This window comes from Temnothorax curvispinosus, unplaced genomic scaffold (assembly GCF_003070985.1).
Source record: "Temnothorax curvispinosus isolate PA1 unplaced genomic scaffold, ASM307098v1 QBEX01002356.1, whole genome shotgun sequence".
Classification (NCBI taxonomy): domain Eukaryota; kingdom Metazoa; phylum Arthropoda; class Insecta; order Hymenoptera; family Formicidae; genus Temnothorax; species Temnothorax curvispinosus.
In genome coordinates, this window is record NW_020212136.1 from 733 (window position 1) to 28,091 (window position 27,359).

The 27,359-nt window shown below is 44.8% G+C and overlaps 5 protein-coding genes across 9 annotated transcripts; 2 read left to right on the forward strand and 3 right to left on the reverse strand.

Moving 5' to 3' along the window:
* Positions 1-273: 273 nt before the first annotated feature.
* Positions 274-2,032, reverse strand: LOC112468986 (brain-specific homeobox protein-like). 2 transcript variants are annotated; one of them, XM_025038425.1, is made up of 2 exons: positions 1,266-2,032; positions 274-638 (listed from the first exon to the last, which is right to left on the reverse strand). In XM_025038425.1, exons 1-2 carry the CDS (start codon positions 1,611-1,613, stop codon positions 345-347), a joined length of 642 nt encoding a protein of 213 aa, XP_024894193.1. In that variant the 5' UTR covers positions 1,614-2,032; the 3' UTR covers positions 274-344. The 2 variants fall into 2 exon arrangements, with proteins under 2 accessions (XP_024894193.1, XP_024894194.1); XM_025038426.1 differs by having other exon boundaries at positions 410-669.
* Positions 2,033-3,782: 1,750 nt separating this feature from the next.
* LOC112468985 (insulin-like growth factor-binding protein complex acid labile subunit) lies at positions 3,783-8,230 on the reverse strand. Its single transcript, XM_025038423.1, has 6 exons — positions 7,990-8,230; positions 7,088-7,359; positions 5,235-5,491; positions 4,840-5,131; positions 4,604-4,762; positions 3,783-4,478 (listed from the first exon to the last, which is right to left on the reverse strand). Exons 1-6 carry the CDS (start codon positions 8,150-8,152, stop codon positions 4,152-4,154), a joined length of 1,470 nt encoding a protein of 489 aa, XP_024894191.1. The 5' UTR covers positions 8,153-8,230; the 3' UTR covers positions 3,783-4,151.
* A 1,354-nt stretch (positions 8,231-9,584) lies between these two features.
* Positions 9,585-16,553, forward strand: LOC112468989 (homeobox protein PKNOX1-like). Of its 4 annotated transcripts, XM_025038432.1 has the most exons (8): positions 9,585-10,107; positions 12,101-12,220; positions 12,314-12,623; positions 13,118-13,318; positions 13,618-13,912; positions 14,126-14,266; positions 14,424-14,617; positions 14,692-16,553. In XM_025038432.1, the coding sequence occupies exons 3-8, from the start codon at positions 12,315-12,317 to the stop codon at positions 15,010-15,012; spliced, it is 1,461 nt and encodes a 486-aa protein (XP_024894200.1). In that variant the 5' UTR covers positions 9,585-10,107; positions 12,101-12,220; position 12,314; the 3' UTR covers positions 15,013-16,553. The 4 variants fall into 4 exon arrangements, with proteins under 4 accessions (XP_024894200.1, XP_024894197.1, XP_024894199.1 ...); XM_025038429.1 differs by lacking the exon at positions 14,126-14,266 and having other exon boundaries at positions 9,595-10,107; XM_025038431.1 differs by lacking the exon at positions 14,126-14,266 and having other exon boundaries at positions 9,595-9,758.
* A 2,888-nt stretch (positions 16,554-19,441) lies between these two features.
* Positions 19,442-22,738, reverse strand: LOC112468987 (nicastrin-like). Its single transcript, XM_025038427.1, has 8 exons — positions 22,491-22,738; positions 22,310-22,408; positions 21,852-22,189; positions 21,379-21,766; positions 20,871-21,288; positions 20,334-20,773; positions 20,081-20,273; positions 19,442-20,007 (listed from the first exon to the last, which is right to left on the reverse strand). The coding sequence occupies exons 1-8, from the start codon at positions 22,540-22,542 to the stop codon at positions 19,989-19,991; spliced, it is 1,947 nt and encodes a 648-aa protein (XP_024894195.1). The 5' UTR covers positions 22,543-22,738; the 3' UTR covers positions 19,442-19,988.
* A 118-nt stretch (positions 22,739-22,856) lies between these two features.
* On the forward strand, positions 22,857-27,085 carry LOC112468988 (protein aurora borealis-like). The gene is made up of 7 exons (XM_025038428.1): positions 22,857-23,147; positions 23,430-23,681; positions 23,785-24,076; positions 24,140-24,225; positions 24,301-24,495; positions 24,632-24,854; positions 25,566-27,085. Exons 1-7 carry the CDS (start codon positions 23,124-23,126, stop codon positions 26,036-26,038), a joined length of 1,545 nt encoding a protein of 514 aa, XP_024894196.1. The 5' UTR covers positions 22,857-23,123; the 3' UTR covers positions 26,039-27,085.
* Positions 27,086-27,359: the final 274 nt, after the last annotated feature.

Sequence of the window (27,359 nt, forward strand, 5' to 3'; positions counted from 1 at the left end):
ACACGCGCGTATTATTTTTTATCGTAGCGACGCGCGGCCATTCATGAGTTGGCGCTTATCTAGGACACGGCATCATTATACCCATTAATCCAAGTTAATTAACTCGCGGTGCGGGAATACTGCTCGCAGCTGTTTGTCGAAAAGTCGATACGCTCATTTACTTTGGTAATTAAGTTATGCGTTGCGGAGACTACTCGACGCGAAATTCCGTAGATACCGTAGATCGCGATGTCTTTCAAACGATAAGTATCGTTCAATTGCGCGACATAAACGCATCGTTTAGAGCTGCTCTCGCTCTCGTGAAACCACCCTCGCGACGTATCGCACCGCGCAACGGAGCCGATTTACATTTTTCCTTCCGTCGAGGCGAACAATCGTCCGAAATGAAATGGACACGACTCACCAGCGGGCGACGTAACCGATATCGATTGCTGGCCCGAATTGGAATTGCCGCTACCGCTCGTGTTCAGCTTCCTCAGCTGCTTCTTGTGCTTCATCCGTCGATTCTGGAACCACGTTTTCACTTGCGTCTCGGACAGGTGTAACGCCGCCGCCAGCTCTACCCTCTCGGGCGTGCTCAGGTATCTCTGCACCTCGAACCTCGCTTCCAAACCTGCCAGCTGCTGGTCGCTGAATACCTGAAGCCGTAAGGAAGCAAACTCTTGTCTCCTACAGTCGCGAGAGAGATAAATAGGGGGAAAAGAAAAAAAAATACATATATACATAGTTAAAAGAGAGCGAATGTGCAACTAGAATGGCGAGAAGCGAGAGGTGAACGACCTGATGATCGTTCATTCGGCAACGAACGCATATCACAGATACGCCTCGTTGCTGTAAAATTGTAAATAATTGCACGCGAATTCGACTTGACCCCGATTTGCGTTTTGCTCCGGCTCCAACAATCGTCGATTTGGAGAGTCGACTATTCACTATTAATTAAATATTAAAGGATGACATTTAAACCAATACATTGAGTTAAATAGCATTTTGTTATTTTCAACTACCATGTGTGTCGAAATATATTATTTTAGTACAAAATAGTATTATTTTAATTCCATTGATTTAGTTAAATTATACGATATATTGAGTGGGAGCAGTGTGGCGATCTACAGGAATGGTTGACTCAAATTGAGTATAATTTGACACCACGAATTTAACAGTGTTCGATCCATAACATTTACAAGTTGGACGCGGCTTCTCGATTTCCACTCCGGATGCAGATGGAAGGCACCGGAGGAGGGAAGGAAGATCGAGGATGTACTCACGGTTCGGGCCTTCCGTCGTCGGCAATGCTTGAGAGCGGCCAATTCCCCGACCCCCGGTACCACGCCGACTCCCATGCCAGCGCTACCGAAGAGCGGTCCCAGGAAGAAGGCTGCCGCGGCGGGCGGTGCCGTGGGATAACCGGGGAGCAGACTGGCGAACTGCTGGTACTGGTGGTGCTGCCCGTGGCCGGAGGTCGGCGTCAGGTGCTGATGGTGCAGCTGATGGTGGTGGACGTGCGGGGTGACGGTGCCGCGGCTAAGGATATCTTCGATGAGGAACGACGTCCTGCTGGCGGAAGTCCCGTTCTGGCCTGGCTGAGCTTGTTGCTGCTGGCAGGTCGACTGCATCTTTCCTCGTTCGACACTGCGTTGCGGCTACGACGCGGGGCATGCCCCGCAGGTTACATCCTCGCCCGGGCGCCCTGGCGCGACGCCAAGGTCGCGAGATCCTCGCCGTGCCCCGTTCTTCGCGCCAAGGGGATCTCTCGATCCGCGTCCGCGTGCGCGCGTGTTTACAACGGGGGTCCGACGCCGCACGAAGACGGTAATTTCGCGGGGCTCACTCTCGAAACCGGTCACTTTTCTCTTCCGCGGATTGGCGACCACTTGACCCTGAGACTTGGCTCAGCTAATCGGACGTCGTTCGTCTCGCGAGTTCATCCGCCCGACGGAATCGTGATTGATCGTCGCGGATCCTGCCACGGATCGGGTACGAATCCGTGCGAGACGCCGTCTGTCGCTCACTGTCTTTCGCCGTCGTTCACCGAGTCCTTCGTCGTCGTTCAGGGCGCGTATAGAGGTGAGCGCGGCGCGATTCAGGGCGATTCAACCCCCCGCGACGCGATCATCGGCAGCCCCTCCCGCTAGTTAGCGTACCGCGGCGGCCCCCGTATCTCCGTGGAAGGGTGACGCTTGAATCCGAGGGCCTGGCGCCCGCATTGGCCGGCGTCGCGACGCTCGCCGTCGCCCGGGTTGGCTCCGCGAAGGTCCCGGGGGCGGGACTCGGCCACTCGTTTCCATGGACACCGCGCTCGGGTACTCGTGAATTCAACGGCGTACGAGGAGGCGGCAGTGGCGGTGGCGGCAACGATGGAGGAGGAGGAGGAGGAACGGGAGGGATGGATCCTTCTGTATTCGCGATTCCTCTCCATTCTGTCGCGCTCTCACACGAAGATAATAATGCGAAGTGCAAGCATCTATATGTAAGAGTACGTTACGAAAACCCTCGCGCTCAGCCACCCCCGGCGCAGCGCAGCGTAGCCGTCCGTTATACGTGCGCGACGCGCGACGATTCCCGGTTGCGAGTATTTATTGAAAACCAATTCTCCCCAGTCTCGTAGATAAGGCTCTAATTTCGAAAGTGTCCCTCCTCCCCCTCCGCGATACTCCCCCCTCGGGACAACCGAAACGATCATCTTCTTACGCGCAGCATCGTCTCGATCTCGATTCGTCGCGCTCCCCTGCATCCCACGTAATCAGGTTCCTCGTACGATGCGCGAATACCCCGCCTCGCGCCGCGCCGTATCGGTATTGAATCTTGGACGAGAGAGGACGGGCGGAAACGCGGGATTAAATTACTTAGCGGATCGTGTATACGGGGGCGCTTTCCAAATGGCGCGGTACGAGCGTGTGCGGCGCTTGACGAGATGACTACATCATATCTCCATACCCGAGCAATAAACAAAGTACGAGGTTTCTGAAAGCGTAAATTCGACGGAAAGACGCGATACCGACGCGTCCTTCGGAAATCGTCATCCGGTTGGGATAAGCGGGATGCGCGCTTTTTCCGTGTTGAGGGCAGCGTAAACGTCTTAACACTAGACACCTTATAACATTATTATGATATATGTAGACGTTCTATACAGAACTTTAAAATTAGAGTGGTAGAGAATAAATTAGAATATATATATTATAATAATTTTTTTATCTTGACAAAAGTCGATATGAATTCCAACAAAAGCACCTTAATCGGGTTGGTTATTCTAGTGTTAAAAAAAAGAAGAGGGAAAGAAAAGAAAAGAGCGAAGAAAAGAGGAAAAGAAAGGAGATAAGAAGAATCTTGCACTTTAACAGTCTTAACGTTAATCTCTCGACGGCTTTTCGTGTATCTCCGATGATCTCTCTTCGTACTCTGCTGGCGTGACGACGGCCGGCTATGATTAGGGTCGAGGGACGCGTGCCGACATTTAGACGGGGTTGCTTCTGCGATTATTGAGTAAATTAACGTCGCGGTAATTGCGTTACCGGCGCGTGTCCATCCGTCCGTGTGCGTCCGCCCGCGTCGCCCGGCGTCGCTCGGCGTCGCGTAACTCTCGCCTCACCTCGCACCCTCCACGCATTTGCGCTGAGAGAGAAAGAGAGAGAGAGAGAGAGAGAGCCGCCCTCCGCGCGGCTCTGCCTGTAAAGCCGAAAATCCATCGTCCGGGGTTCCGGCCGCGGCTCGAGAACGTCCTTCGCCGAGACTCGTGAATCCTCCGGGGACTCGTTAGACAACGCGAGAGCAACGGGAGGCACGCATTAATTTTCAAGTTTTGTGTTTATTGTGATACGTGTCGTACAGCCCAAAGCGCGACGGGCTGCGCTTTACAATGATGCGCTTTTTCGAACAGGAGAAATGTACACCTAACTCGCTCACGCGACGATATAGCGCATTGCGCTTTACGATATCTTAACAAAACGTATAAAAGATACGCCGTACATATTTGATGAAGCTTAGACTAGATGTATTCGATGCGTCATCCGATATTTGCGGATCCTGTTGCAATCTAAACACTATATCTCTTTGTACCTCGTTGTTTCTTGATGTCTGCTTAATGTTAAAAGAAGCAAGAGTAAGTAGCAAAGAGGTGCAACTGCGTTAAAAACAATATATATACACATATGTTGTTAAATGTCATCGTCGTTGGACGCGCGTTTATAGAAGGCACGGGAGAAGGTGGCAGGACCTTGCGACCCGCAGAAGAAGAAGCCGCGTCGCCAGAAGACGAAGAACGCCATGCCGATTGGAATCGCGACGAGTAGACCGATTAGCACTCCCACGAGGATCGCGGCATCCCTTTCCGGTCTCGCGTTCCACAAATCCAAGCAGCGTAGATGTCGGTCAGCCAAGGACGTGAGCTTCTTTCCCTCATGTTCCGGCGGTGCGGAACAGTTGAGCTTCTCGGTTTCTTCGCCCATTAGCGCCTCGCCGTATTCCGGCAACACGTTCCCGATCTGCAAGAGATAATCCGTTAGTTATCGTCGTATTCGATCCGATCGCGACGAGCGAGATCCGAGCCTCTTTACTCATTTTTTTCCTCCCCCGACAGCTCGCGCGTCCCTCGATTGTCGGAACTTACCAGATATTGATTACGGCAATCGCAGCTCCACTGGTTGTTCGTCAGGCGCAATTCGTCGAGCTTGTCCCATCTCCCGATGAGCAACATCGGCAGGTACCGGAGAGCGTTGGACGCCACGTTCAGCTTTTTCAACGGCGGCCATATCGTGCCCTCGGCGGTCTACGAAGCAGTAACGCAGTAAATTATAACCGTTGTCGACGATGCATTTACCGTCGGCTTTCGTATGTCCGACGTACCTTGGACGCCATCGCGTACTCATCGATACGCTGTAATTTCTTGCAATTTTGCAACTGGAGACTCTCCAGGCTGGTCAACGCCGACAACCCGCCGAATCCAATCTCTGTCAGATTCGGCATCTCGCGCATACTGAGCTCCTTCAGTTTTGGCAGTTTGGGAAAGGCGTTCGCGAGATTGATAGTGCGTATCGAATTGCCATCCAAGCTAAGGTACTCCAAGGTCTTGGCTTCCTCTAAGGCCCTGGGCGGAACTGTGAGCTTATTGCCGGTCAGGTTCAGCTTCTTCAAATTCCTACGGAAGAGCAACGGAAAGATCTCAGGAAACCCGATCTCGGGCGACGTAAACGTAACCGCATCAAAACTGTAATCGTCGCATATATTTCTCTGTCTCTTACTTCGCATTGTGGAACTGAACGCTCGGCAGTTCTCTCAGCTGGCAATAACTGATGTCCAACTCTTCCAAGTACGACACGCTGCTGATCGCTATGGATGTACGATAGTCGAATACGCCAAAGGGATTTTCCGCTAGCTTTAGCACCTTAAGGTCGGCAAGGTGCTCAAATATGCTCTGATGTAACCAGTGGAGTACGTTACCACTAAGGTCCAAGATTTTCAGGGTCAGAGGCTCGTACGCTTCTGGCGAGAACCTTCCCTGAAACGATCAGGAATAACGTCATTCATAATAAACAAATAGGAAAACAGAAAACATGTGGTAATCAATTTGAGCGGAATAAAAGTCGCAAGATTCCTTTATAAACGAGGAAGCGAAAGTTTTAAACAAGGTGTGGACGAGTAATGTCCATTTTCATCAATGCAGATTAACCTTAAGTAATTTAAATTACTTTATATTTTTATCTAATTCTTAGAACTAGAAAAAGATAAAAAGTAATAAATCAAGATTAAAGTCTGCGTTAGTACAAATGAACATAAACGATTTATCTGAGAAGAGAGTTAAATACCGCGATGCAAGGATAGCGTAGTCATGAGCCACATAAGGCTCATCAATCGGTAATCTTATCATCATGAAACGTTTCACTGCCGTATCAATTCTAAAAAAACCATCGAATTCAGAGAATGCTGGGAATTCGGCACTCTGTGAAATAAATTTTTCCGCGAATTCGCTTTATCTGTACAAGTTGAACGAAGACAGATATTCTTTTTAGCTTATTCCTCTCTCGTTATTTTCTATCGCTCGCGAGCCGAACAAACGATCAATGCGCGACGGTAATTTTCGGTTGGAATAAAATCAGGACAGTTTCGCCGAAATGTTGATCGATTATGTATCTCCAAGCGATAGAGCGTTCTACGATAAATCCTTTCATATCCAAACTATTTAACGGCTATAAAAATATATTTGTACCTTTATGCATATTTTATGACAAATGAGCGATTCATAACAACATTTTGACATTTTGAAAACAGTTAAGGACTTTATGCGTCACTTTTATTGCAATTGTGTATAATAATTTGCATTGCGAAATTATTGTACACAATGAAATTTGTGCGCAATAACTCTTTATACTTCTTTTCTTACTTTTGGTCAGTAAATTCACTCGAAATATTTCGAGGAAGTTATAGTTTTACGAGCTTTGTATAAAATTATAACTTTCTTGAAATATTAGCTTGAACTTATAATAATTCTTATCACCGAACCGTAGCGGTAACAAATGAAAGATGTGATAACACCTAAAAAGTTATTCAAATACATATCGAGATACGTGCTATCTATTATCTATAAGTATACGAAGTTTCTATACCTCATCCAACGAGAAATCATGGTTGATCAAACATAAATATAACGATAGGGCACAGAGCCGCAACAAGGTGTGCGCGTTAAATTATTTTTACTTTTAATAGTGTTGGACAATATTTATTAAAAATAAAAATAATTTAACGCGAACACCTTGTTGCGGTTCTGTGCCCTATCGTTATTTATCGTTGTTTGATCAGCCATGATCTCTCGTTGGACGGAGTATATAGTTATCTATCTAAGACGAAGGGAACTAATGTATATTCGCTAATATGAAAATTTAGATGACAGTAATGTCTTTTAAATTCTAAATACGCGGCCGTGTGTGGCTACAGTCGAAATGGGAAAGGAGTCCGGTTAAGTGCGTCCGGAATCGCGGAGCGTCAAAATCTCTCTCGTCGATCGATGAATCACGAATTGGAGGCGAGCCACGTTCGCTCCGCGCCTTTTGATCGGCCTAACGCGTGTTAACTCGCGCGAAGATATCGTTCCGATTACCTCGAAGACGTGCGGCTGCAGCTGCTCCGACGTGAGCTGGTTATGACTCAGGTCCAATTCGGTGAGATTAACGAGCTCCTTGAAGGCGCGATAGTCGATTTTCACGATACGGTTCTTTCGCAGGATCAGTTTCCCGACGGCTATCCGCGGGAAGGGCGTGACGTGCACCAGGCAATTATGCTCGAACGAGATTACCTTCGCCGTCACGTTCGACCATTGCTCCTTCTCGAAGTGCGTCTCCAAGCTGCGATTGCTGCAGTCCACGTAACTATCTAAAAAGGAGTGCGTTACTCTCATGTCTATCGATGCAGATTAGCTTTAATCTCACACATAGTTTAACTTTACTTTTTTATTTGTTTTAAATAATTCTTAGAACTGGAAGAGGATAGAAAGTAAGTTAAGCTAATCTTAAAACTGAAATGTCTATAATAATGTCCATTTCTACCAATGTAGATTAATTTTAATCTCGATTTAACTTACTTTTTACCTTTTTTCTAATTCTTAGAACTAGAAAAAAAAGTAATGTTAAACCGAGATTAAAGTTTACCTACATTGGTAGAAATGGACATTAGACATTTTAGTTTTAAAATTAGCTTAATTTACTTTTCTATCTTCCTCCAGTTCTAATAATTATGAAAAAAAAAGATAAAGAATATTCTTCGAAAAGATAAAGATAAAGAGATTAAAGTTATTCTTCGAGCTAGAAAAGGATGAAGAGTTTATAACCCGAGATTATAGAGTTAACATACATATTGGAAATGGATATTAACTATTGAGCGTCCCGTGAATTTTTGTGATTCGAAGAGAAAACTTTGCCACACATGTTACCGCGATGAGCGCGTTATCAAGCGTTGGCTCGCCTTCGATCGAGCTAGATAGTATATTGAATTGCGACACTCTACCTGTACAAGAACACACGGCACATATACTTTCGGGTCCCGACGTCACGTTGTCCGCTTTAATCACACTCGGAACTATGGTCGTCGCGTTTCCCGGCGTTTCCCGGCTCTCGCACCTCGCGAGAAGGATTACCGCGAGCAGGGGCACCGACAGTCGCAGGTCCATCCTGACGCGTAGAATAAGCTCACGACTTTCTGAGCTTCCTCGCGGTGTCGACTGAAATTGAATATATCCGACCGTATCTGACGCTTCGCGTATACGATAACAAGGTGTAAGCGCGATAAGATAACATCGCTCGTTTAATTACTCATCGCTCGAGACGAGCTGGAGAAGCGCTGAGAAACGCGGCGTTAGCTGATGATAATCCCGCTCTAAACCACGAGCCGATTCGATCTCGAGACGTAATTTCGAATTCAAATCGCGATATTTCGCAGGCGACGTGTTTTAGCATCTCACCCGCGCGCATTGTAAGAAATCTCACGAAATCGAAAGTAGAGAATTTTGCTGCGCAAAACGCGCAACGTGTCATTGTAGGAGAAGATATCGTGTGTTGAAGCGTGAATTTTTTCAAGTGGCTGTCCGAGTTAGTATAGAGCCTCCGCACAAAACTTTCGTATTATGGGAACGTAATAACGTAGATCAAGAAACGTATTGACGTATAACGCCGTAACCGATACGTTTCTTGTGCGTTGATACACGTTGCGTTAAGGTACGTTATCATAACGAGAGTCTTGTGCGGAGGCTCTTAGCTAATCGCCGCGGCGCCGGTCGGAATCGGAGAGCCAGTTTGAAACGCGGGGGCCGAACGCGATCGATCGTTATCGAGAGCGCGACACGCCGCCTCGATAGCCACAGTAGCGACATCTGCGGTCGCGCGGCGGAACCTGGGGCGATCGGAAGATTATTCATTTAGCGACCGCCGGCATCATCTAAAACGTGAGCGAAAGAAATTTAAATTTATTTTCTCCCGCGTCATCGATCGATAAACAAGTTGTTAAAAAAACTTGTAAAAATTTAGATAGTTAGAATTTATAAAATGTTAATTTCATAATTTATTGTTATTTAAATGTTTTGTAGAAGTGCACATATATTTAAATGTTGGATGCGCCGAGCGTTATGGATGTGAACGCAGCCGATCGTGAGAGTGCTACAGAAATGTGGGAACGTCAAAAAGAATAACTATATAGACTTTTAAGATTTTTGAAATGGTGCGATTCCATGGTATGGAACGTATGCACAATGCGGAATTGGTAATACCCTCGTGATTGGTGGTTCAACTTTTTTTACGTTCATTTCGCTGATTTCTATCCGCAATTAGTTACATTTTATCCGCACTGATTGCACGGAACTACAATCTGGAGCCGAGTGTCAGGCGAAATAAGTTTAAACCGGATTACAAGCCGCCATGTAAACGTATAGTCGTAAAGAGGTATTGATCCGATGATGACAATTTAAAATTAGAAGGGAATCGAAAAGTGGAAAGTGCAGAAACGTGCAAAATAGTGTAAAAAAGTGCAAACAAGTAAAAAAAAAAACGGATTACGTGGCGCCATCCGACGGGCAGCCGGCATACCTCGACGGCGCCGCCGCGGCGAGAAACCTTCGCGAAAAGTATTGAATCGGTGACGTCACAAAAGACGGGAGCCAGTGGAAAGGAGTGGACGGGGTGAACGGAGTAGTGGCGTTTGTGCGAAAAAATGTCCGGCTACCGGGATTTATCGTCTACGTGAACGTGCGGCGAACGGTACTCGCGCGATCAGCGGCGTGAGTCGTGAGTCACCGGCGCTACGCGCGCAGGATCGGACACCGGTGCACGTCGGGCACTGGCGATTTTTTCGGTCGATCTCTCTCTCCGGGATCGCGAGCGATCAAGTGCGTGCATGCGACGTGCCTGCGTGCGTGCGTGCGTACGTGCATTCTTCTCCCCCGGGCACGTGCACGGAGCGAAACACGGGGGGCTCCTCCCCCGTCCCGTCGATGCCTGTTGTGGCCCGTCGGGGCTCCGGACCACTCCGGACGACTATGACGGTTCGATCGCGCCGCGCGTAGTCGCGTGAAAAACAAAACGAGCGAGGGCCGCGCGCCGCTTCTAGGTGGATCGACGCTACGAGAGTCTCACGGTAAGCACCGAACTGATCTGCGTGTTCTCGCGATCAGCCCGCGGTCAGGACGGTCGTCGATTCGTTCGCTCGGCGTTCGCTTCTGCGTCTTCCATACGACGGCGGCGGCGGCGAGGAGGTTAGGTTCGGCCAGAGTCCGTTTCCCCAAAGCGGCGGCCGTAAACGCCCATTTTTCTCGACGGGACACGAGATCGGGGCTCGTCGCGAGGATCGGCGTCCTCGTGAATGTCGCGCGGGCGACGTCGACAACCATCGTCGTCGCGATCGTTTATTTTCGTTCTTCGAGCTCTCGATCGCGCGTCCTCGCGGATCAGCGTCGTCGCGAATGTCGCTCGCGCGTGTTTTTCGTGTTCGCGCGGAAGATACGCGGACGCGGATTCTCGGTCGTCGGATTTCACGTTGCGCGACGCAACACGCGGAGCCGAGGAGCTGAAAATCCATGATCGGATCCCTGCGGAGCGAGAACGCGCTCCGAATCCGACGGTGGATTCCGACAATCGCCGATAATCATCGCCCTTCGGCTCGCTCGCCGTCCGACATTTTTGTACGAAAAAGGTGGGCCGCCTCGCGGATCCTTCGCGGAAGCGCGCAGCTTCGTTTCTCGGGGCGGGAGGGTGGGTGGGGGAGAAAAGCGTGCGACGTAAACAAGCGTCATCTACGAGACGACGCTGATCCCGGAATACTTTGCGAGAGTTTGGAGGCGCCCGGAGACGCGAGATATGGAACAGCGCATTTCGATACCGTTGCGAGACGATCAGCTGATATAATAGGGTCTGTTTTCTATTGCCTGAATGTGGAGTAAAAAAAAGATTAACTCCGAACTAGTGGCAGCCGGTTCAGCAATAGAAAACAGACTCATAATATTTCGGTCGCTCGTGCGATCACTACGATCTTTCGAGAGGCGAGACAGGGTCGAGAAAGCGAGAAAGAAAGAAAGAGAGAGAGAGAGAAGAGAGCGCGACGACGACGCTGTCGCCGCGTGTCTCGTCCCTAATCACGACACGGCCTTCTCCGGAGGGCGCGCGGCGGCGATCACCCTTCGACTTTATCGAACGAGCAATGACAGGCCGGGAAAAGAAGCGCGAGGTGGAAGAGGGGAAGGAGAGGTGGAGGTGGAGGAGGCGGAGGCGCGGTCCGCCTCCCGTTTGTAAAGTGTAACGCTCGCAGGGCGTGTTTTAACTGCGGCCGCTTATCTGCGCGGCGACGTGCCCTCTCGTCGCGCGAGTCGCGCACGGCGCAGGTTAGGCTCGCGGCCGATGATCGACGGGCAGTAAACAGTGGCCGGTCGGTGCCTCTGCCGTTTTCGGAGCGGCGAACCCCACGTGCCGAGGGGAAAATCGCGAACCCTCCGTCCCGTCGTCTCTCCGCGATGAGATTCGCTCCCGGCTCCGACGGCCGCCTCTCTCGGAATCTCTCGAGACGGGACGAGTGCGGAGACGCGCGGTGATCTCGGGGAGGGAGAGAGAGAGAGAGAGAGAGAAAAAAAACATTCTCCCTTACGTAAGACGACCTCGTGGCCGCGACTTTGCCCCTTGTACCTCGCCGCTCGCCGCCAGTTTTGCGGAAGCTGGCTGGAGCTCCCGACGGGATTTTTCACCCGCGCGCGTTTCTCCGAATTGTCTCCTTTTCGTCTTTTTTTTTTCTTTCGCTGGCGCTATTTAACCCGCGTCGGGAAAGACACACGCCGCGTTCCGAAATCGATGGGAGCCCTGGGCGCCGATGGCGCCGATGCTGTCTAATGATGACATTTAAATGCGGTGCCGCATCGTTCGATTGTTCGCGCGCGGCGCGGCGGGACGCGACGTTTTTCTTTCTCTTCTCTCTTTTTCTCTTTTTTTTCTCTTTATCGATTTTTCACTTTCTCGCGCGTTCTCTCGCCTTGTGCCTTACGAATTTCCGCGGAGCGACCGTTTTTAGCGACCGATAATTAGGAATTAACGGAGCGTCGTAAACAAAGTCAGTCGTCTTATCGCGATTTTGCTTCTTCCCAAAGCATCCTCCGGTTAAACGGGATTTGACCAGCGGGTTAAACAAGTGGTCGGACCCGAGGCGCAGAGGGAACGAGTCGCGAAGGATCCAGACGAAAATGAGGATCGCCAAGGGGGAATGATAGGTAAGAGGGCTCCGTTTTAAGGTGCGATCGATCTAAGGGATCGATTAAAGGGATCGTGGAGTATGACGATTCCGGCGATGTTGTCTGTGATAGGATGCAAGAGGGTAATACCGCCGTTGCGCTAGCGATGGTGACCCCCGGATACGACCAGGACCCAGCGAGTGGGGTCGCCGACTATACGACTCATCAGGATCAGGCCCAGTTCGAGGCGGACAAGAGGGCCGTGTACAAACATCCGCTCTTCCCGCTACTGGCGTTACTCTTCGAAAGATGCGAACAGGCGACCCAGAGCTCGGACAACTCCACGTCCGAAAGCTTCAACATGGATATACAGGCTTTCGTCCAGCACCAAGAAAGAGACCGAAAGCCCTTTCTGATCAATGACCCCGAGATTGACGGTTTGGTAAGATCGAAACACCTCACCGAAACTCCCGCTCGTCTCTCCTTCCTGTCTTTCCCCGCACGCGCGGTTGTGAGGACCGGAACACAATACAAAAGTACAGGGAATAGGAACACAGAATGCATTGATCATATATGCAAAACTAAACATTACCATTAGAGAGCTTCCGGCTAGATCTGAAGGACAGAAGATATATATTAATAAAGATATAATTGTGACAATTAGAAAAGGAAAGCGGCACTGCAAGCATATCTCCTGTCCTTCAGATCTTGCCGGAAACTCTCCAAAGAGAATGCTCAGTCTATGGCATTGATACACGGCTTCCGATAGGTTGAAAATCCTATTGCTTGCGTTATTCCTTGTTTTTATTTGCCTGTACCTTTGTATTGTGCTCCGGCCCTGAGTCGAGATCGGAAACAAATGAGCGAGAGAGGTGGCGAGAGATGACGATCGGCTGAACGTTTAAAGGCGTTTCCACGGGGACGCGTTTCTTGCAGATGATCAAGGCGATACAGGTGCTGCGTATTCACCTTCTGGAGCTGGAGAAGGTGCAGGAGCTGTGCAAGGACTTCTGCAACAGGTACATCACGTGTCTGAAGGGCAAGATGCAGAGCGAGAACCTGTTACGCAGCGACTACAGCCACCACGGGCACGACATGGGCCCGTCGAGCGGGAGCAACGGCAGCAGTCCGCTGCAGGTTAGACGTTTGCCCGATATGCCGCGATGAAGCTAGGCTCCCCGGTCTGCCCGGTCTCTATCCCCTTACCAACGTAGATATTCCCGTAGTAGAAGGGATGTACGCGAAGAGTCCCGCGACGCCGTTGTCGTCGTTGCCGTTTGCACGTCGGCGATCGTGAATCGCTGTCGATTTGATTGAGGCAGTTAATATATATTGTTACATATCACCGCGTACGAGCGTACGCGTACATCTCTTGAGATATTACTGAATTTCCCATCCCTGCTCTCTGACGGCTAGTTGAGACATATATTTGCCAGGTGCTGTCATCTACAGGCAATGATGTTGAGTCGGGAGCTAACGGATTCAGAGTGAGCCGAGGGGACGTCGCCGTGGCGGAGAACGACGGCGCGAATTCGCACGCGCGAGAAGAGAGCGTTAATCACGACCAACTGTCGGCGGTCCGACCGTCTTCCGCCGTCCAGCGCTCGGGCAAATCCACTAGCCAGGACCATGACGATCCGCTCTCACCGTCCACGGTGCACGGAAGTACGCCTCTCTCGCAGATCGGGGCGCATCCATGCGCCCCGGTTAACGACATGTATCTCGGCCAAGGTGAGTTTGAACCGCGCGACGCACCAAAGTTGATTCTTTTCGATCGTTCACGCCGATCGAAAGTTGCGTTGACCCATTCAGGAATCAGGATCGGTTGATCGGTCGAGATATTCTCCTCTCTCGTCGAAACTCTGACTCTTCTTGCTTCTCTCCTCCTGGAGCAGCAGTTGTATTTTGCGCATGACGGATCTCCTGCTAAAATTCCGTTTATAGATGACAGTAGCGAGTATCTGCGGACCATCTCCAACAGGATATACCTGGAAGAAGCCGGATACTGGGGACTACTCGCCTTGCGAGAACGAGAAAACGCGGAATACGCGGATATCGGGAGATCTAACAATCAAAAGTATTTCGGTTAGGAATATAATGTGTTTCCTTCCGCGTGCGCGCGCCAGCGCTGAGAAATAGTAACGACTCGTTGCCGTTGCTATCTCTCAACGCGCAAATTACACCGTTATGCTATATCGCATTGAGGATCACGAGTGTAATGGATCACGTCGATCGTGTTTAGACATTACAGTTGCGGGCTCGCCTTCTCCCGCGGCGAGCGAAGACGAGGAGGAGGGTGCCAGCAACGCGGCCTCGAATCACGCTGGGAATCATAGGAGTAATCACGGTAGCGCTAGAAAGGGACGTCAGAAGCGGGGTGTCTTACCCAAACACGCAACTGGCATTATGCGAACGTGGCTCTTTCAGCATTTAGTAGTGAGTAACAATGTCGACAAAACTATCATTCGCGATACGTTTGTTCATTCGTATCTAACGCCCATCTGTCGCAGCATCCGTATCCGACTGAGGATGAGAAGCGTCAAATTGCCAGCCAGACGAATTTGACGCTGTTGCAAGTGAACAATTGGTTTATCAACGCTCGTCGACGGATCTTGCAGCCCATGCTGGATGGTGCGGGCACGGACGTGGCGTCGCGCGCGGGGAAACGTCACAAGACCTCGAAACACGCCGCGCAGCAACAGGCGGCCCAGCAACAACAGGCGGGCTGGCAGTCCGATGATTCGGCGAGTGACTCGGGTTCTAGCGACGGTGAGGGAGGTGCCGCTAGATCGAAAGACGGTAACGATAGCGATGAGGATGATCTTCACTGACCTCTGTCGATCACCGAAACGTCAACCTCTTTACGGTACCTTCAAATCCAGTTGCTCATTACAGTATTAAGGTATTCGGGAATAGATATCGCTTTAACTGTCAAATACGTAATTAATCTTGTGAAAGTTAAGAATATGCGGATAGAGGTTATCACGCTCTCTGATCATTCGATACTTTGATTTTTCGTTAGCTACTCGACCGATCTGCTTTTTTACGACAGCTGATTAGATTTTTAATCTCGACTCGTATATTATTCACGTGTTAACGGACTCAGAAACGAGAACTGAGATTGAATAGGTACTAGAAAGAGCGATTTACTTAAGTACATCTAACTCAAACGAAAATATACCTATACGTTTGCATTACGCTACGGGAAATGTTATTTATTTTTCGACGACAAATTTGTAAGTGATTCGCGCACAAGTGGAGATAAATCTGAGCTTTCTTTGAAACTACGATCTTTTGTTAGTTTAATTACGTCACTTGTAACAAACGTACGTCCCTGATGATACTATTATTTATGACACTTGTAATGTATGTAAAAGATATATGTTGTTTTAAGTATAATCACATTATATATTTATATGTATATATATATTTTTTATATATTTATATATAACGTGATTATAACGACTTGACTCGAACAAAGATTTGCCACAAAAAGAAAGATGCTTTTCTGATAATTATTCATATTTTCCATTCAATGTACATTCTTAAGCATTATCCAAGAATTATACAAATTTATTCTTTTTGACGTGGTGCATTAATTGTCGCTCAGTTTTATAACTTTGACACTATTATGTGTTGGGCGTATAATAAAACAATTTTGTTCCATTTGGACAAAGTCAAATTTTTTTCTGCTAGCTTTGCCGGCAATACTATGTTATTACTGCTATTGTTGCGATTAATACTGTTACCCAGATATTAACTACCATTACGACTACTATTGTTACTACTATGCTACTTCTAGTAATAGTATCACTACTACTATTGCTATTTCTTCCATTACCGCTATTACTATTACTATACTACTATTTCTACTATCATTATTAATATTATTACTGTTAACACTATCGCTCCTGCTACCGCTAAAGCTACTGCTACTACTACTATTATTACTACTACTACTATTACTATTACTACTACTACTACTACTACTGCTATTACTACTATTACTAAATTACTAGTACTATTACTACCTATTACTACTAATACCTTGTACTGCTCCTACCACAATAATTGTCATTTTTGTGTCACAACAAAATATCCGCATATTTTTTATTTTGTGATTATAATGCGTGTGAGCTGTTTTTGAGGTTGAGAAATTGACCTGCTTTACAATTTACAACTTATATAAGGCAATCCAATATGGACAGTGTATGAGAAATGGTAACGGCAATTGCTAACGTTGTTAGCAAATTGAAAGTTGTAAAAAGATGATATGGATAATTAATTAATTTCCAAATTAGATTGAGAATTATAGTTCATAGCATGCAATATTAATTGTACTTTTCGTGCCATTAAAGAGCGTGGTAACTTCCGCGTTTAGTCTTTGTTCAGCTCTGCAGTGTCGTGGCATAGCGAAACGCTGTCCCTCCATGATAATAATAATAATTAATAATAATATAACTAATAATGATAATAATTATTACGCTATTGATAAATGATAATAATTATAACTATAATTATATACAATAATGATAATAGTAATAATAATATAACAGCAGCAGCAACACAACCACAATACAATGATGATATGATACTACTTTAAATATATGATGATTATATTTTTAAACTCTAAGTGTCGTCCCTTGAACGTGTACTGCACGTGTTACATGATACTGTACATATTACATGCGGAACTGTTAGTGAGACAGAGAGAAAGAGAGACAGACAAAGCAGAGAATAAATATTACCAAGTATGTTAAGAAAAGCTAATACTTTTCTTGGAAATAAGAAATTGGATATATCCAATGATAACGATATAATACATTTTGGGATATTAATGTTTAACGCACTGGCTGTCTACATGTGATCATTACGTTTTACCAGTCGAAATTTTTCTTATCGCGCTACTTTGGCGGGCAGAAGCTCGCTCATCTCGAGCCTCCTACGCGAGTCCGGCGAACTTTCGATATCCACTCGCGAACTGGCTGTTCTCGCCGATGCATTCTCGTGTACATACCGTTCTTCCTGGATACACATACGCGTGTATATTTATGCTTTCTCCGAAGCTATCATTTCCTCGCGATCCGTCCATCGAGATTTGAATGGCTAAGACCGTCTTACCTTGTTAGATTTGACGTAAAGTAACGTAGCGTAAAATTAGTTGTTTCCAAGTTAACAATTCCATATAGGAGGATGTAATCTTGCTGTATCGACAGAAGTCGCAGGAACGTGGAATTCTCATTTTGTTCTTAATTTCTATTTTGCTTTCATCGTTATTGTCGCTGTCACTTTTCTCACGGATATCGCAGTTAGCGATAAGCTGACACTAGTCACTCGATCATAGGAGGGGAATGTGTCATATAATGTAGCCTGTCGAGACGTGGTTGCCTTAAGTAGCCAAATATCATTTCCTCTGTACTTATAATTTTCACGTTGATTCGATGTATATATAGCCAATTGACAAAGTGCTTCCATTAGTAGCTTGTTCGACCTGTTCTTACAAACTCTTTATAATTTCTTTTTTTTTCCTCCATTTCTCAAACGTATAGATTTTTGTACGCCCGACACTCTCCGCTCAATCACCTAATCGTAATGTCGATTGTAATATCGTAATCATGCGGAATATTTGAATATGCGATATAACTTGAGTAAAACGATATTATCAGTTGCAGACAGCTGACAGTATAGCTCCCGTGCACGGTGCCGCGATATCAGTCTGTTTAAAGTAAATAACGTTCGGCTACAACAACGATAAACATCAAAAAATAAAACGGAAAGACGAGGAACATGACTCTGCGTTGCTCAATCAACACTGTTTCCTGACTTGAAGAAAAAACATTCATTGAGAGATCTGTGCTATTCTCAACGGATTGTTTGTAGTAAAAGTAAAGCAATAACTTACAATCGCAATCTAATATAAAAAAAAAGTGTAATCACTCCTCTAGAAATTATTGCTTCGACGAGCTACCTCGTACGGGGCTATACTGTATCCGAGAACTAAATGAACGTAAGATAACGCTTAGATTAAGAGGTAGGTTGTAAGGCTGAACCACGTATACGTATGTGCTGCGGCACCAGACGACTGTGATAATTCGGTGGGCGGTGCCCAGCCTCCTACTTCACTCCTTGTATACTGAAAATTAGTTAAAAGAAAGCGCAAACGATTACCGAAGAGGTTGAACGTATGTCGGGACGTGCGTTGCGTAGACCGTTTCCAATCCATATGCACGCGGACAGGCCGGAAAAAAAACGCGTATATGCACCTGGCATATCTTTCACCGGGCACTCTCGCTTTTTTTACTTTGCACGGATGTTCGTGACGTAAAACTTCATTGCGACGCGTGCATGTGGACACTATATACAAGACGTAAGTGTCTGTCGAATTAACGTTAATGCGAAAAAAAAATTATCTATCGAGAATTAAATTAAAAAGAAAGAGATATATAAAGATAGAAATGGGTCAAATAGCTTGTGTAATGCAGAAATTATGTTACATGCAGGTATCGGGAAAATCGAAAAAAGTGATGTTCATAGAATTTCATAATTACGTGCTTACTTTGTACTATAATCAAATCTCAGTATTCCTAATTCATCTGGACAATATTCTAATATTATGGACGTACCTCCTCGCCTTCATTTCAATGGCACATACATATGCAGAATGAAAATGTCGTTTCTTTTTATCATGTGCACATTTTCACTCTATGCATGCCTGATCAAATAGCAAATGTACAGTGGCAAAGCAGTGATAAGAAAAATTGTCTATTTTATAGATGTTGGAACCAGTTAAAAATATCCTGATTATTTAGGTTATCTAGAAAACAGTGAGATTCTGTATAAATTTCTTATCCGAATCAACCTCTTTTCGAGAATGGCCCATTTCTAACTTTGTCCAAATTTCAAGTCGTAAATGAGAAACATATACTTAAATGTATACTAAAAAAAAAAGAAAGCCTAGATATACAAATTAAATACTTCTTTCCCATGTACATCAACGCCCTGTTAAATAAGTTGTTTATCGATAATAAACGCCATCACGCTTGCATTATCCCCTTTTTATTTTTACCGCAATTATGTAAGATGCCATTTGTTTTAATACTGTCGCTATATTTCTACACCATTGCTCCAACGAAGAGCGATACTTTGCATATAAAGTGAAGATGATTAGGGAAATATGCACTAGAGATTTAATATTTGTGATAAAAAAAAACATTTCTTAAAAACTAAACTTGAAAGAAAGGGGAGAGAAAGAGATATATATACTTTTCCGCTATTGTTTTATGATTCATATTTCGATTTTTTTAACGTTACACGAATAATCAATTTTAATCGCTAAAGTTGCTGTATTTTAGCACTTTTATGTAATTTTTATTTTAAAAATCTTACCACTACCTAAATCTTACGACTACCTTAAATACACATTCATTCATTTATATACATGCGCGCACAACACAAAGCTACTAAACTTATTTTCGTTTCAGTCATCTAATGTCTTTTTTCGTATAACTTCATAAATAATTAATAATATAGGTAGAGAAAGTAGAGGAAAGATTCACCTTGCCATTTACATTAAGTGTCAAAAATGCGTCCGTGATTTTTTTCAAATGAACCACTGTGGATGGAGCGATGACGAGAAATAAGATAATTATAAAGATAACAATGCGAGACACATCCGGGTATTTTTCGGGGTATAAAATAATCGTCCGAGGGCGTACCACACATACGGTTAAAGGCTAGTTACCGGAACATCTTGATTTTCTCGATGATTATCCAACCTGGTCATTGATATGTGGTCCGCGGCGTATCCCTAGCAATCAGCGGTCCTCCTGAAAATGTCATTAGTATAAGTATGTATATGTATGCGGTGCAAATTACCTTTTGTAGAAAGACGATACAAACCTCGAGTTAAATAACACATCGGCTCGATTATTGACCAGCCATACTAACACAAACGAGAAACCGGCGACCAAACTACCCAGAATCAGACTAAAGCGTTCCGTCGCTGCCGCTGGTTTAAGAAACATTCTAACGCTTAACGTTTGCCATATAGATTCTGTCCAAGTCGAGTAGACACCCGATTTCATGTCGTATTCTGTAATAAGAGAAACAATTGGATATCCCCATATCTATCGCGAATAGCGTAGCAACTTACCCTCAATAATAAACGCGGGACTCACAGCCGTACTGTAATTGACGGTTGAATTGATACACAAGCCCGAAAAGTTCTGACCGCCCATCCAAGCAAGCCGATTTTCGTGGCACGTTGTTTCGTTCATATCATAGAGCTTTTCGCCCGTCAGGTAGGCCAAGAGCTGTCCCGTCAAAGTCGTCGCGATGTTGAGCACTCTGTGCACCCCGACGTACAACGGCAAGACCTGATCGACCAATTTGGCATTAGGCGCCGAAGCCGCACGAAACAGAGTACACTTGGCGCTCTCCAAATAGCAATATAGCATTTCCGCGGTGAGCTTCTCCATGGATATCGGCAGATCGACGGGCTCCGGTGCTTTGCCCGTCACTTCCCGGTAAAGCTCATTAGCAACCTGAAGAGCAATTTTCGCTAAATCTGATGCAAGCGCGCTAGTATCGTTTCTAAAACATGATAGACAAGAGAATCTCAATAATACAAAATCAAGTAATGCTAAAACATGAGGTATGTATTAAAATCGAACAAATTACGTGTATGTACCTATCAAAATTAAGACTCTCTGCGTCATCCAGGATACCATTGTAATATCGGTTCTTAAACTGTCTCTCGTGATTGGTTATAACAATGGTCGTTAGATTCGGTTTCGCCTCCAGGAAACTTTGCACGGACGTGGGTGGAACGCTACCATTTATAACCGACGCGCTATAACCAGTCAACCATTTATAACCATTCAACGCGCGCTGCAAACGTTTTATTATATCGTCGTTGCCATTGCTATGAAGAAATATGTTTCCCTTGCCCAACTGGCCAAATTCGATCACAGTCTGGATATCGTCGAGTTTCAAATTGACTCCGCCAAGGGCGTTAAAATTGTTGTGCTTCAAGTCGTACACCATACGACTGGATCCTATGTAATCAAACGCCTCTCCATTCAGCAGAGAGAAGACAACGTTCGTATCTGGATATAATAATGAGAATAAATATATATATTATATTATGTTTACATTTGAACATCGCGCGACAATTCTGAGGAAAGATCAATACGTACTGTTGACAGTGGCATTTAAGACATTTAGGTAGTACGCGGTGGCAAGCAACGTGACCAGTCCTGTTATTGTATTACTGGCACCGGGCGACACACCGTCGAATAACGACGACGCGTCCAATCGTGCCGTCACCATTATCACCGTATTGTTATTCTCGTCGAGAGGTGCCAGGGGCCAGTGTATATTCCTATCCCCAAGGGGGTCACAAAACGGCGTCGGATTGAAATTCATCATGAAATCCGAACGCTTTATGCAAGATTCCGAGTTAACAGCGGCGTGCATAAATGACTTCATTTCTATCGCGCAGAGAGATCTCTGATACTGCGTCTCCAGGTCGTGTGCGTTATGCGCCCAGAAACAGGTCTTTATGGCCTCCAGGATCGTCTGATTCTGTAAACACGATACTTTTAACATTTGGTCCATATAAGGCACACTTTTGGCACGCAAAATTCGTACTGTTACAATCTCGTCCGACCTCTGTGTAGAACATGGGGAACGGCCAATCTTCCATGAGCAACGCAGATCCGAAAGGGTTCCACGGTTCCGTCTCATTGCACTTCTTATAACCGGAATATCGATTTGGGCACTGGTCCTCGGGCGAATACTTCGACGGACGTTCGTGGCTGGCATTTCTCGTCAGCAGCACGCCATTTATGTTGTTCGTGTTCTTCAGTCTTACAAGCGTGCTTCTGTCGAACATCGCGAACGGCAGGACCACGGTGTACGGGCCGGCGGTGGAATTTTTTTCTATCCAGGCGATATCGTCGTCCACCTCGACCAAGTGTACCACACCTACGCTTCCCGATCTACTGGCTGTAAATAACGGAGACGTCGCAAACGTCAGTAAAGCAACATGAAATGGTCGAGAAGAAGACTGAGGATCAACAATCGTGGAAGTGTGACGGGCGAGGGGGAACGAGTGGCGATTCTTACAGGAACATCCGAATTGATGTGTGCCATTGTGCTTTCGGAAACACGCAGCTACACCCTCCAAAGGCATGTATATCATATCCTTTATTCTTTCGGAGGTCACTGGAAATAAAATAATTCCGATAATTGCGATACACTGAAATTGAATGGCACGTAAGACACGTGGAGCTCGGGGGGGGGTTACCTGAATTTATGATGACTACTGCCAAAACGTACTTCCACATTTCCATCGCCATGTTCCGTTGTTATCGCTCGTGCTCGAGAGTACCCGAGATTTACGCAATTCGACCAGAATTTCGGAGCATTACCTGGTGCTGTTAGGATACATCTCGAACGCGAGAATCAAGGTATGAAAACAATTAATGACACATCGTGTGAGTCATGGCAGAGAGAAGTCTGAGAACAACAGCAGCAGCCATGGGTGCAATCGGGCGCAATTTAGCTGTGTGCAGTGTGCTCAGGGTGCTGTTACTTTATTTCGAAGCGCCTCTATGTCCCTTAAAATGTGAACGTTGAACTACGTAGCCAATATCCACGAATCCCGTAGATAATGTCCATGATTTTGCATTTGGGGTTCTCTTCCGTGCTGTTCGCGATTTTTTTCTTCTTTTCCGAAGAGAACAAAAAAATAATGAATTTTGAATATAAACACGGAAGAGAACTAAAAAATCATGAACGTAACACGGAAGAGAACCACAAAATTGACAAAATCGTGAACGTTGTCACAAAAGTTGTAGATATAGCGGGGAGATAACCATAAAATCGTGGACATTACCTACGGGATTCATGAATATTGGCCACGTAGTTCAACGTCCATATGGACGTAGAGAGGCGCTTCAAGGTAAAGTTTTCAATTTGAAACGAATCTGACATGTTCAAAAGTTCGAAAATTCCAATCGCTTGGATATCGAAGCCCTCCGGTTTGTAATTCGTCTAAACGGGCTTTCGTGAGTAGAGAATCTACCGAAGTCTCGCGGCGGAAATTGCGCGTTGAACGAAGAGGCTTCGTGGAGAGGCTGAATCGGGCTGAATTTCGAATTGAGTGCGAAGCTACGCGGAGTAGTGGCAAGGTGTGCAGCGTCCGTTTCTCCAAGCGGATTGTTTTGATTGTCACATGGAGCAGAGACGGGACACACCGAACGAAAAGCGGAAGGGGGAGAATCCGTTGGCGTGCAGCCCCTGGAGGCGCGGGACTCCGGTGAAGCGAAACGATAATCACTTGAAGCAGCTGACGTGTCAAAACGGCGCGCAATGCCTGCCGTTTCATATGACACCACCGTCCAAGCTGAGGAAGTTCATCACCAAGAATCCCTTCGAGCCTGATTTGATCAACAGACTGCACCTGTCCACGATCAGCCCGACCGTGTTCGCCAAGGTCATTTTGCTTGCGGAAGCTCCGTAAAGGAGTTACCTCGATCGACAGTGAGTACCTGTGCTGACAGCGAGCGCTAATCGCTAAAATTGCTGGCGATATTTAGGTTCCCAGTCCTGCGCAACACTCCCCGGGATTTACGTGGAGCATAGAGGAGCTGGCTCACATGAAACCGGCGAGGATCGAGGATTCACCGGTACATCAGGTGCACTCTCCCGATCTGGAACTGGAGACTCGGGCCCAAGCAGCTATAGATCGATTCTTCAAGCAGAATCAGATAATTCCCAGCCCGTGGGACGTCAAGCAGGAGGGCAAACCCCTTTTAGCCCTGGACACTCCCAACAGGCTTTTGAACGACTTGAATTCTACTCAGGAACCTTCGAAGATGACAAAAGATGGTAGGATCTAATAAGAGATCGATATTTCGAAATTGATCGATCTCATCGCCGTTGTATTTACAGCCTGGAGTCAGACGATATTGTCTCTACCTCTGGATCTGCCTCCGAACGTGGAAGAAGTTTTAAAGCCCTTCTTCAATTTTACTCAGGTTTGCCTGTAGTGGCTGTCGAAGATGGAAGTATGATTATCTCTCTTTTGATAAAAATGTTCTTGTTTTCCAAAGGAACAAAATGTAGACGGCGACGATGTAAATTCGAGCAACAATTCGCTGAGGAGAAAATTATTTTTCTGTCATGACGAGGGCACTGACAACGATGAGAGTTTTACGTCGTTGTCACCGGTTAAAATGAACGAGTCCATGGCGTTATCTTGCAGCCCTCCTCAAAGTGGCATGTTTGTTCACGGTACTCCGTTAAAGGTACGTATTTAACAGTATTACACATTCAAGTAATTTTTTTTATATAACAGTAGCAATTTTGTACTTCGACAAATAAGATTGATTATGGTCTATAGTTCGTGCATATCGCTAAAATTAACGTGATGATGTGTTTCAGAGGCTACAAACTAGACGGCGAAGCAATAGATCGTCCATAGTGATGTCTGAAAACTTATCGCCACCTAACATGTCGCCAATACATGAAGCTGAGAACAATAGGTTGTACGAAAGAGTTGAACATTGCTCTTCGGCCACTCGGTTAAACTTTATGATAGACATGAGCACAGACGATATAGCTGAAAGAAAAGATCAAAGTTCAGTTAATGGCTATCATTCGTTAGGTAAATTAGCTTTTTGTTATAGCCTAATTTTTTAATACATTCTTTTCCCTTTATTTATATATTACCTTCACTTATACAACTCTTTGGAAAAGGAGTTGCCTGTATTGCTCCAACGAAATGGGGAAGATAACTTACCCATTATCGTCCTAATGAACAAACTGCTCACAGCATGACAACAGATTGGCAGTAGATTTGCTCAAATTTCGCAACAGATCTTTGCCGATATAATCTGCTAACAGATTTCTAACGAAAAATCGAGCAGAATCTGTTATTTCATAAACATTAAAAATAGAACACATCATTTAAATGGTTACGAAATGGCAAGTTTTGTTGAGTTTTTACAGCCATTATATTCTGTTAACAGATTCTTATATTTCTGTTGGCATTCTATCGACAGAATTTGCAGCAGACACTTTCGAAATTTGTTCTCGATAGATTTGGCTAACGGGAATGATAAGGAAAGTTAACAGTATCAATGTTGCGTACTTGCATAAAGCAGATTGTATCATAGTTAGAATTCTGAAGAGTTCAATAAGTTACAAATATAGAAAGAAGGGGTTTAAACATAGTTTTACGTTGACTGTCCTTAGAGAAAAGTAAATCTCAAATAATTGTTGTACCACTTTTCCCATTAAAGTATTACAGTATTAATGCCTATCACAAGCAAAACAGATATACTCGTAACAATATTTTGTTAAAAATATGTTTTAGATATGTCCAGTAGGGAAATTGACGTGAAACGTACTGGAGACAGTGACAAATTGATAATTATAAATAATGATAAAACAAATGCATGTGATTCCATTAATATGGAGGAATTACCAAAATGTATAAATTCGACTGACAATATTGTGCATTCCAGCGCCGTTGTATTTAGTGATAAGGAACATAATAAGGAAACGGCAAGTTTTTCACGTGAAAATCATAAACGGAGTAACATAATGTCCGGCGCGTTCGAGCAGCAAAGTATATCGAATTCAGTTCAAGACACTGGTTATCAAACTCACAGTATGAATAGCGCAATGTGTACAATAGACAGTTACAATACTTCGACGAATCACAAAACTCTCTGGAATGAAAAAATAGCGATGTCCAAAGATTATACTCAACTATCTTGGAGAGAAAACATTAGAAACGTATTTAGCTCTACACCTTCCAAACATAATAAAAAAAGTGGAACTTAAATAGAATCATAGAAGTCGAATTCATAGACGAAATGCTCAAGTAGATGACAATATTTAGCTCACAATTATCATAAAAAAATATAGCGAATGTGTATGATTTATTTTTTGTCATAAATTTATTCTTAACCCTTATATTATAATCAATTGAATTAAATTGCTTTTTGATAAGTGGATCTCAATTTGATGTAGGCAATATTATTTTCTTCGCATGTCGAACTTGACATTTTATAATTATTTAATCTAATTGAATTGGATCTGACTAGCCTATATGATTTTCACGAGGATGTTATTCTACTTTTTAATGTGCTATAGAATAGAGATTTCAATATATCTATTATATAAATATCTCGTCGAGATACTTTTATGTGGCTATATTCTTAACATTTGTTCGGTCAAAATGTTACGTTAAACGTAACGTCTCGAAACTTTTGCTAAGGAAAAATTGGCTCCAGATTATTCAAAAGAAACATTTACATTTTTTAATCATTTCTTTATGATCAACATCATTGTATTGTATTATTAATATTGGAAATTCACCAGACAAACTTTCAGAGATTGTCGGGGGCACCATAAGGATCATTTTTTGCAAATGGACCCGGGGTCGGAAACGCGTTGTTACTGGATCCTTATAGCTCCAGTAATAGATTCTGTAACTCGTTATGCTGTCGTTAAGTGCTCATAACGACAGTTGTGCGGGTATACTATATGGTAAAAAAGCTGCGCAACGACAGTATAACGATAACGATTGAAAGTTTGTCCAAACACTCTGTATATTAAAGTATGCCATAATTGCTACGTGGAATAAAAAATGCTGAATAAAATAAGCAACAAGTTTTGCAATTTTCTTCATTTGTTTCATTAGATAAAATTTTCTTGTAGTTACAGCCTAAAATATTAAATATACTCAAGATATATATATAAGCAAGATCAAAAACTTAACAAACATTTTACAGCATGATTCATCTAAAATGAGTAATAATAATAATAATAATAATGATATATATAATTATAATATTACATATTACGCCAACAAAATTCTTATAATATACAATCTGTGTAGGTATATACATACATACATATATACGTACGTGTGTGTGTGTGTGTGTGTGTGTGTGTTTATGTGTGTGTACATATAAATTAACATATCTCTGATCTTCCAAACCCAAAGGATTCTGCATTTGGCACGATGTCATGTAATGGAAGCAAACCAAACACATCATGTCTTTTGATTGTCCCTGGCTAGTTACAATGACACATCGTAATCTGCTTTGCTCCATACTTTGTGTTTTTTTTGTGTCTGTCATAGGATGACTTCGCCTGT